At 35.8% G+C, this 11364-nt stretch overlaps 1 protein-coding gene across 2 annotated transcripts; it reads left to right on the top strand.

The window, feature by feature from the left end:
• Window positions 1-219: 219 nt before the first annotated feature.
• On the top strand, window positions 220-10791 carry tafazzin (tafazzin, phospholipid-lysophospholipid transacylase). 2 transcript variants are annotated; one of them, XM_048177774.1, is made up of 11 exons: window positions 222-537; window positions 1013-1147; window positions 1260-1388; window positions 1470-1515; window positions 1601-1686; window positions 8931-9011; window positions 9112-9153; window positions 9235-9297; window positions 9401-9453; window positions 9547-9624; window positions 9718-10791. In XM_048177774.1, the coding sequence occupies exons 2-11, from the start codon at window positions 1039-1041 to the stop codon at window positions 9817-9819; spliced, it is 789 nt and encodes a 262-aa protein (XP_048033731.1). In that variant the 5' UTR covers window positions 222-537; window positions 1013-1038; the 3' UTR covers window positions 9820-10791. The 2 variants fall into 2 exon arrangements, with proteins under 2 accessions (XP_048033732.1, XP_048033731.1); XM_048177775.1 differs by having other exon boundaries at window positions 220-1147.
• The last annotated feature ends 573 nt before the right edge of the window (window positions 10792-11364 follow it).

Here is an 11364-nt window from a genome sequence, read left to right as displayed (position 1 = left end):
AAAATCGCTTTGAAAACAGCGGACGAAAAGCAAAACGAAGGCATCATTACATAAGCTTAATGTCTAATGTTAAAGTATGTTTTTACGTTTATGCTCATTGGAAGCAGGACTTACCCAGAGCTGCCGACATGGAAGTGACATCAAATGACGCTGAGGTCGGTGTTGATTGGTGTACCAGTGTACCCCGTGTTCACACGCCGAATGTCCGACCCATGGTCCGACCTTTGAGTGGCGTTCCAGACGTTATTTCTTAGAAGGAGGTGGGAAAATTCCAACTCCCGATCTGTCTGGAACGCAGAAAAATAGCATGCCCTTCAGTAGTCCTGCGACACTGTTTTTGCTCTCCTAATATTATATCATCAGTACTGTTTAGATTTATGTGTCGTTAGTAAAAATTGGCATACCTCAAGGCCAAGGAAACCAGTTACGACTACAAAACTACAACTCCCACGATCGCTCATGGTGGTATACGTTAGTATTTCCGGTGCCCCTGCATTTCTGCGCCCATCGGCTGACGAGTCGACGACTGGACGGACGGTGGGAAGTTTACAGTTAACCTTACCTTTTACAATAGATCAAACTAACATTACAATTAACTTGGTTATTACAGACAATATAACAACAACGAACTACATCCATAACTAAAATCAGTGCCATTATTTTGTTTACATTTTACGTTTTTGTTAAAAATGAGGAAGTTTCTCATGACTTCTTTAGCATTCAGCAGATTTTATGTCACATTTTTTCGCTGTGTTTTGTGTATTCACACATCACACTATTTCTCAAGATTGTGTAATTTGTATTAACGGCTGCCAGGCTGCTCCTTTATTTTAGTTAGACATAGAGTTTATGTTTATGCTTAAACAAATCGTTCCCAAAATTATTACATGCCACATCTGATTCACCTGGAGCAAATGTTTATTCAGCAAAACTGCATACATATGTACATTCCTAAGACACGTAAATCCTTTCAAATGTCTTTTCAAGTCTGTTCTTTGCTTTGACGTCTTAGTGTGGGTGAATGCTGTCACTGAGGCGATGCCCTTGGAGGTGACATGGCCCTTCCCACAATGCCCCCGTCTGGGCTGGAGAATATCCAGCCGAGTGGTCATGGGAATGGTGGGCTCATACAGTTACCTTTGGACCAGTGAGTCTAATGTTTCTTCATATTTGTATCTTGAATAATGTGTGCTATGGACATAATGGACTTAAGACCGATATAACTGAATGACCTTCACTTAATTTATCTGACTCTGTAGAGTATTTTAACTCTTTGATGGTGCACAACCAGGATGTTTTGTTGGACCTGGTCGAAGAGCGTCCTCGGGACACGCCTCTTATCACATTATGCAATCATCAGTCCTGTATGGATGATCCACACATCTGGGGTAGGCGGAGCCTCAGATACATGGTTATTTTAGAATAGATTTGCCAGTAGAAAATATAAATGCAGTTATGGTGTTTTTCAGGAGTCCTGAAGCTCCGGAATCTATGGAACTTTAACAGGATGAGATGGTGTGTGAATGAAGGCATCATTTGGAGACTCATGTAACAGTGTTGTCAGTTCATATCATATCATTTGTTATCTGTGTGTGCCCAGGACACCTGCTGCCTCTGATATCTGTTTCACAAGAGAATTCCACTCCAGATTCTTCAGCAGAGGGAAATGTGTGCCTGTTGTTAGAGGTAAACTCATCTAATGCCACATTTTTTCATTTCTGCAGTCTCTTTTTTTATTTTGCATGGTTTTAAAAATGTTTATACTAAATCAAAATTCAGTCAATAATGAAATTTTCAAAGTAGTCTTATTAGCATGCCAAACTGAAACACTGATCAAATGGATTTTCTGAAATAGGCGTGTGCAGCAGAGTCAAAATCTGATTTCAGTATCCATATTTGGATAAAACCAGAGGTGGCCGGGGCTTTGACCGAAAATTCTGGAAATTACATGAGAAGCATTTTAATTCTGTTCCCTTTATAGTTTTAATTTAACAAATACACCTTGTATAACTATTAAAATATTTTTTTTTTATTATAATTAAATTTTTTCTTTAAATATCTTCTAATTAAATCAATACTAAATGTTAAATAAAATGGGGAAAATTTTTTTTATTTTTATTTCCCAAACAAATGTTGTGAGTTGTGTCAGGACAATCATCCTCAACCTCAAATAAGAGGATTGTACATAATTTAGCTGATGGAATCTGAAAGAAAATATTCAGTGAATGAAAATTGCTAAAACATTTTTGGTAACACTTGACAATAAGGTCTCATTTGTTAACATTAGTAAATGCATTTTACTATATTTATTAACATATCATGTTGCCTATCATATCGTACAAGACATGTCAAGTAGTGGAACATGTGTATGATTCGGTATCTTAGTTCATATTACTCTTGTCAAGCTCTTTTTTATAAGAGATGCACAAAGCAACAATGCAGCTATTTGATTTGCGACTGCTGCGCTCATTTAATTCATAGAGTTGACAGTAATTTGTGTATATATTGTACAAGGTTTAAAACATTTAAAGGTGCCCAAGAATGCTTTTTCACAAGATGTAATATAAGTCTAAGGTGTCCCCTGAATGTGTCTGTGAAGTTTCAGCTCAAAATACCCCATAGATTTTTTTTAAATTAATTTTTTTTAACTGCCTATTTTGGGGCATCATTAACTATGCACTGATTTTTTTCAGCGCGCCGCCCCTTTAATTCGCGTGCTCCCTGCCACACGAGCTCTCGATTACATTACAGCACATTTACAAAGTTCACACAGCTAATATAACCCTCAAATGGATCTTTACAAGATGTTCGTCATGCATGCTGTATGCATGCTTCGAATTATGTGAGTAAAGTATTTATTTTGATGTTTATATTTGATTCTCTATGAGTTTGAGGCTATATACTCTGTGGCTAACGGCTAATGCTACACTGTTGGAGAGATTTATAAAGAATGAAGTTGTGTTTATGAATTATACTGACTGCAAGTGTTTAACAATGAAAATAGTGACGGCTCGTCTCCGTGAATTCAGTAAGAAACAATGGTAACTTTAACCTCATTTAACAGTACATTAGCAACATGCTAACGAAACATTTAGATAGACAGTTTACAAATATCACTAAAAATATCATGCTATCATGGATCATGTCAGTTATTATTGCTCCATCTGCCATTTTCGCTGTTGTTGTTCTTGCTTGCTTACCTAGTCTGTTGATTCACCTGTGCAGATCCAGACGTTACTGGCTGCCCTTGTCTAATGCCTTTCATAATGTGGGAACATGGGAACATGGTACACCCCGCTGGCGGTGTTATATCCGCGTGTTTTCCGGAAGTCTTTTAAACAAATATTGGGGCGTACTCACCCCGACTGTTACGTAACAGTCGGTGTTATTTTGAGATCCGCGTGTTTTCCGGAAGTCTTTTAAACTTTTTTTCTTATAACAAAAAGTGCTTTGAGCATTTAAATACAATAAAACCGTTCACAAAAAATGTATACAGTAAAACTGTTTCACATACACTGATCAGGAATAACATTAAGACCACCTTCCTAATATTGTGTTGGTCCCCCTTTTGCTGCCAAAACAGCCCTGACCCATCGAGGCATGGACTCCACTAGACCCCTGAAGGTGTGCTGTGGTATCCTGTAAGTTGCGAGGTGGGGCCTCCATGGATCGGACTTGTTTGTTCAGCACATCCCACAGATGCTCGATTAGATTGAGATCTGGGGAATTTGGAGGCCAAGTCAATACCTTAAACAAAAAAACTTCAGATTAACTTCAGAATTAGCATTAACTTCTTGAGCAATTTGAGCTACAGTAGCTCGTCTGTTGGATCATACCACATGGACCAGCCTTTGCTCCCCACGTGCATCAGTGAGCCTTGGCTGCCCACGACCCTGTCACTGGTTCACCACTGTTCCTTCCTTGGACCACAAGAGCTGCATTTTTGGAGATGCTCTGACCCAGTCATCTAGCAATCACAATTTGGCCCTTGTCAAACTTGCTCAAATCCTCACGCTTGCCCATTTTTCCTGCTTCTGACACATCATTTTTGATGACAAAATGTTCACTTGCTGCCTAATATATCCCACCCACTAACAGGTGCCGTGATGAAGAGATAATCAGTGTTATTGTCACTGGTCATAATGTTATGCTTGATCAGTGTATTCACTTTACAATAAGGTCTCATTAGTTCAAGGTCAAGTTTATATAGCCCTTTAAAACAACATAAATGCTGACCAAAGTGCTGCACAACATACAAGACAAAACATACTCATACAATACAATTTAAATACTAATAAAATATATCGAAAGAAAACAAAACAAAATTAATAAAATGAAGACAAAATAACATGCAAAATAAAACAATTGATCAAATGATCAAAACAATGATCAAATTAAGCATATGCCTGAGAAAAAAAAGTATGTTTTAAGAGAAAATTTTAATGTAGATAGAGTAGGGGATAGTCTAATAGACAAAGGTAGGAAATTCCAGAGCTTAGGACCAAGAACTGAAAAAGCTCTGTCACCTTTGGATTTAAGTCGAGATTTTGAAACATTTAATATCATCTGGGTGGAAGATCTGAGCGTTCTCACAGGAGAGTAGGAGTGGAGAAGGTTTGAAATATGAGAAGGGGAAAGACCATGAAGTGATTTAAAGTCCGCGTGAACCAAAAGTTGCAAATGACTTTTCTCCAGTGCTGTGACATATTTCCAAGTGAAACGGAATATTGATTAGCGGGCAGAGTTTTACTTTAGCGCTCCTTTTCTCCATCTCTCGCTCATAGCAGACTAACTGTCGGAGGGGAGTGGTTTAAGCGATTTCAACCCAAGCCGTCAAACTGATGTCATTAGAGAAGGGGCACCATTGCAGAGGGGAGGAGCATTTTCAGATTTTGATAAAATTGTTTGGCTTCGTAATATTTATTTGTGTGGATTGACTTGCACGGATGAATTGTTCACCGCAAAAATAGCAATTTGAGCTAACAAAATAAATAAGTTCAATTTTGATTTCATGTGTACTTTAAATACAAATACTAAAACCTTAAAATCAACTCTAACAGGTAACCAGTGAAATGATGCTAACACACTTGTAATATGTTCTCTCTTTTTTTGTCCCTGTCAAAACGAGCCATGGCATTCTGTAACAGTTGTAATCGCGAGAGCGAGGACTGATTTATTCCAGCGTATACAACGTTACCACAGTCCAACCTGATTGAGATGAAAGCATGAATAACGGTCTCCAAATCACTAAAACTCACTAAAAATATTTTTAAACTTGCATAGTTAATGTTAGTTAATGCATTAACTAACATTAACATTGAGCAACCTTTGTTATTGAAGTTAAATAAAATACAACAGATCATTGTTAGTTCATGTTAGCTCTGGTCCATTAAATAATACAGTTACAACTTTTTGTTTTAATAATGTATTATTAAATGTTGAAATTACATTAAGATTAATAAATGCTTTAGAAGTATTTTTAATTGTCAGTTTGTTAACTAATCAATTAACTAATATTAACTATTGGAGCCTTATTGTAAAATGTTACTGAACAATAATAAAGAATCTGAACATTTTCATTCAATATCTAGGGCATGTTGTAGTCCAGATTCAAATGTAAAAATGTTTAAGTTTGAAAATAAATAACCTTTTAAGTCAAAGTATTTAGGTATTCAGTGCTGAGATAAACACCATTGCAAATACAAAAATCTAAATGACTGTTTAATACAGTTAAATAGTGTTAAGAAACAGAAAGTAGCACAGCTGCTTTGTTTACAGGGGTTACCGGGGTAACGGCTTCATTTCTGCTGTTCCATAAGCCAAAAAAAGGAACAAATGAATGCTGTTCCATCAGTATTATCTGCTGTCAGAAAGTAAATGTGCAATTTCATTTAGTGCGTCTCTCCTTCTGCCGTGAACTTCCCATCCGTGTTGGGCTTGTTTACATAGAGTGTAGATGCAGTGTTGTACATTTAACCAGTTGATGGAAAAGTATTTTTAAAATGCATTCTAAAAATCTGAATAAACAATTAATCATGGTATTTCGAAGTGCCCATGATAACAATACCAAGCATGTTCATTATTGTAATATGTCATATTACCGTATATCGTATATATGTCTATTTGCGATCATTGTGCTCATTTCATTTGAGTTCACTTCACACACTCATTATTATAGCATAGTGATATTAGACTTTTATATAATAAGGCTGGGAGAAAAATCGATTCATCTAACTATTGCGATTCTGTTTTTTTTGTTTTGTTTACTATTTATAATCGATTTTCTTTTATTCCAGAATTGATTGGAAATTGCTTTATTTTAGTCCTTGCTTATAGACAAGGTGGACAGAAGTAAATAATGTAATAAAGTAAAAAATAAAGTTATAATGCTCTTGTTTCAACAGAGGGAGAATTGTGTCGTTATCTATGCATGTATCTATGCATGAAAAAGCGATGTGAAGCTACCCAGCACTTCAAAAAAAGCAAAACTCATCACAAAATCAATTGCAATCAATTCCTAATACATTTATTTATTTGTGGCGGCCTGCCACAGTATCAACATTGACCGCCACAAATAGATTTAAACTGTTCCAAAAACAGTTCTGGTGGGATGTGTGGGAGAAGCGTTATATCACTTTATGAATATTAATATTGTATATGAATGTACTGAAAAGCACTTGCGCTAGTATTTACACTTTGTGTCATATCAATGCTGAGAGTAGACAGTAGAGCTGCATGATTAATCTTTAATAGATTGTGATCTTAATTTTATTCCTAAATGACAACAATGTAAAAAAAATTCTGTGTTAGCCACTGCCGCTGATGCAGAGAGAGAGCAGTTGTCATTATTTCAGCCTCATAGTATCATTATTTCTGATACAATAGTTCAAATTTTCATAGAAGTGCTAGGATAAAAGTTTATAGATCAAATATAATATAACACTGATGTCTTAGGTAGGAATCAAAATAGTTATCGCCTTTTTCAAAACGGTGCTTCAAATAATGACTGTATCGTTTACATTGTTTCGCCGCCACTAGGTGGATGACAAATGACTGTTAAAAAATGTGTTGGACATTGAATCATTTGCTGCATCCAAAAAACGTAGGCAGCTACTTGTTGTCTCGCTGCCTTATAGGCAATGACTGCAGGCAGAGTTTGTGCATGAAGGCACCTCACGAAACTGATTTTGGACAGACTTCTGAAGCAGCGTAACAGTTTAATGATCTACAGCAAAATAGAGCAAGCTTTGGTGAGAACTAAACAAATATTTAATTACTACATTAGTAATTTCTCACTAGTAATGACATCAGAAGTGGAAAACGGTGGTCAAAAATGTACATTTACACACAAACTAACCAGAAACCGCAACTTTGAGACCCCATCTTTCTGTTTCTAGCTCAACTGTCACCAAATGGAACGCATAGGATTATGGGATATCAAAGGCAGCGAAGGATACATCTATGCTGCCGTCAAAAATCGATCAGATGAAGGTATCTCAGGAGACAGGAAGTGAAGCTAACATTGGATTCGGACGTGCCTTGATGCCTTCCTACCTCGGAATGCGTCCTCCGAAGGCAGCATTTTTAAGATTTGGATGTAGCCATTTATTCAAGAGAATGCAGTACTGTAATGTATGATGCTTCTGAAATAAAACTCAAAAAGATGTGATGAATTGTTTTTGTAAATATGACTCATCATATATGACAATAAATAGATGCGTTGCTATTCGTGGAACGATTGTGAGATTTTCAGTATGCATTGCGATTCTCTCTCCTATCAATTCTGAGCTTTAGTTTTTTTTTTAACAGCAGATGGCGCTCTAGGCTAGTTGTTAACTGCACGCTCAAATGCTTACGAAGAAGAGCGTGTGTAAGTTCACATAAGTGGTTAAATGTGCTTGTACCTCAGAATGCTTTTATGATGCAAAATTAATGTAAACACAGCCCACTGTGAACGCCCTTGTAATTCGCTTAAACTTTTTCAAACTTTATGAAAGATTATATTTTATGGAAGATTCAAGTGGTGTGTGTATAAAGAATTAGAAGCAAGCACATGGAGTACGGCTGTTTCTAAAACCTGCAGCTCCATCTGCTGTTAAAAACTAAGCTCAGAATTGATTGGAAAGAGAATCGCAATGCATATTAAATACCTCAAAACCGATCCAGAATCATTTGAAGAATTGCGATGCATTGGTTTATTGTCCCAGCTTACAAGATATACATCATGTACAGTCTGTATAAGTGTATGATATAGCTTTTCCCCATGGTCTAGTGTTAGAAAAACAAACAAATAAAAACTGCTATACATTGAATCACAATTCTTAAATAATTGCAATGCATTTCGTACTGGCATCCAAGTATCGTGATGGTATCGAATCGGGAGATAGATGTATCCTCCCAGCCCTATTATATAGCAATAATATCATGCTGTCCCCTGGCTTACCTGTTATCCAGCAAACACAAGAAGTGTCTGTCAAATATTTTTCCTATTATTCGGTAGAATTTGTTTTTAAAACATTATCTATGCCTTTCCCAATAAGGTAATCCGTTTCGGGCACATTCCTAGTCTGAAACATTTGACTTTTTAAAAGCAATATGCCTTGTATTGGAGGCAGGTACTTGTGTTTACATGTAGTTATGGTCACTAATGCTTTGGAAAAGAGATGGTAAAGAGTAAGATTAAGCTTAAACTTATGAGTGTTAAGGAAACCATTACAAAGTGCTCTGCAACAAAAGAAGAGTAATTTATCTCTACCTAATTGCTGCAACAGACTGTTAGATGTGATAAATCATGAGTACATGCTAATAGTACAGTTCTCAGTGCTTGTTAAATCCAATTTATATAGAAGACACTGGAGTTGATAAGGTTTTTAAGGTATTTATTTAGATTTTTTTTTTTTAATGCATTAAGCAGTCCCTCTGTTTTTTAGGAGATGGAGTCTATCAGAAAGGAATGGATTTCCTTTTGGAAAGGCTGAATCATGGGGAATGGGTACACATATTTCCAGAGGGTATAGACAGCAGAGGACACTCATAATTTTAACCCTAATATTTGTTTAGTGTACAACTTTCCTAATGGCTTAAAAAATATGGTACATTTTCTCCTCCCAGGTAAAGTTAACATGAGCGGAGAGTTCATGCGGATAAAATGGGGTAAGATTCATGCTCCAATAATTGGATACCACTTGGTTTACCCTGGTTTTTAGTTAAGTAAACTATTTTGTTTCTTGTCAGGAATTGGACGTTTGATTGCTGAGTGCTCTCTTCACCCAATCATTTTACCTATGTGGCATATAGGTAAGTTATGCATGTACAAGTTCAGGTGACATAAGTTGCTGCAATATTATTGATATTTGTTATTAATAAAATATTACTTGTTTATATACCATATTTTTTTCAGGTCTGAATGATGTCCTACCAAATCAAACTCCATACATCCCTCGAGTAGGACAGGTTAATACATATTTTCCTTCAGTGATGTGTCATATCTCTTATTTTTCATTGTCACACTTAGCAGAACAGAGAGTTTACTTTCCTTTTGTGCAGCAAATAACTGTTCTAGTTGGAAAACCTTTCACTGTCAGACATCTGGTGAATACAATGAGAGCTGAAAACACAAGTTCGGTAGGTGGTCATGTCGCATTGAGATGTGATGTACTGTTTAAAAAAAGATAATAAACATAGTCCTGTAGTTGAGTAAATTTGTTTTCTCTACAGATGGAAATGCGAAAAGCAGTGACAGACTTTATTCAGGGGGAATTTCTCAGTTTGAAAGCCCAGGCAGAGGCTCTTCATCACAGGATACAGAACCGCACATAACGGTGAGGAACTCATCGCAGGATAAAGGGCTATACAGTACATTACCCATCAGCTAACACTGGCCTTACAACTCAGCATAGACATTGAGCAGAAAGAAACATACAAACTACGTATGAAGAGGTTTACATAATCCTTTTAAGGAGTGTTATATCTGTGATGAAGTAACCATATCCATTGATTTATGTGTGGACAATCAGATATGGGCTAAAGGAATGCAGAGCTCTTGAGTTGTGACTTTTTAAGCCATGTTCAGGACCTCAGGACACAGTATGTGACTGGAAATGCCTTTTAGACTGTGGAGCACAATATGTTGCATTCTCCCATAGTCTTGTTCTATTTAATTGCACAGAATACTTGACCTATCAAAAAAAAAAAAAAAAAAAAAATCATAGAATGATGAAAGTAGCTCCTGTACTAGTAACACATGTCAGTGAGTCATTCTCCTTTTTTCTTTTTATTAATTTCCTTAAACATTTGAACATGTTAAATTTGTTTGCATGCTCAGTTGTCATAGCTGGATCAGTAATTGTCATGACAGACATATTAACAATGCCAAATTCTTGATTTACTGTGGGAATGCTAAAGAATTTAGTAAATCTTTTTAATTACAGATTGAGACATTTGAAATGACTGTACTAGCTGTTAAGAGTTTTTATATTTGGTGCAGTATTTGACTGTACATACACTGTAAATACAGAAATTTGACTGTGAACACAGAAGCTGTACTGAATTATTTCACAATGCACATATATTTCATTTGTGCCTAACCCACATAATTTTCATTCTCGTTTGCAATGATGGAACAGACAAAATATATAAAAATCTGCTGTACTATAATACTTAAAGTCATATCATGAAATGAGAATTGATTAGAAGCATGTGAAAGTTGACCATGTTTTGTTAAATACATTTTAGGGACAGACATTTGATCTTGTTCAAAATAAAAAAAAATCAACTAAAATAAAAAGATAATACTGGCTACACTGTCATTTTTATAAAACATTATTTTACAGCTAATGCTACTTTCTTACAAGAGTACACTATTGAACCAGGGACAATAATAATTTAAAGGGGTTATGAACTGCATTTTGAAAATAATTTTATGTTTTCTGAGGTGGTCTGGAACTTCATTAAAAAATAAAGTTATAAATATAATAAATATGTAGTTTTTTTATATAAGTTTTTAATTAATAAAATATAATTAAAAACATTAAAAAGCAAAACACACCTGGTGCACATTGTTTGTTCTTCATTTTCAAGAAGTAGATTTCAAAAACCTGTGTATTTTTGAGTGGATACAGCTAGTCTTGAGCCGTCCATCACCCTTTTTTCCCTTTAAGAACTTCCAGAACAGAATATTGCTTGAACACAAAACAACCAAGCTTATCTTAATTATAACAGGCAACATAACTAATGTATTGGCAATGTATAACTATATGTTTATGTCTTGAAATCTTTGAGCCATGAGGGAGTTCTATGTACTCTTGATGGACGTCCCTCGGCCCGCTGAGAGTTCTCCATTTTATCACAGACGGAAATTTCCTC

This window comes from Megalobrama amblycephala, linkage group LG24 (genome assembly GCF_018812025.1).
Source record: "Megalobrama amblycephala isolate DHTTF-2021 linkage group LG24, ASM1881202v1, whole genome shotgun sequence".
Classification (NCBI taxonomy): Eukaryota; Metazoa; Chordata; class Actinopteri; order Cypriniformes; family Xenocyprididae; genus Megalobrama; species Megalobrama amblycephala.
The sequence above is the reverse complement of the archived record's forward strand: the minus strand, read 5'-3'. Positions and strand labels throughout refer to the sequence as shown.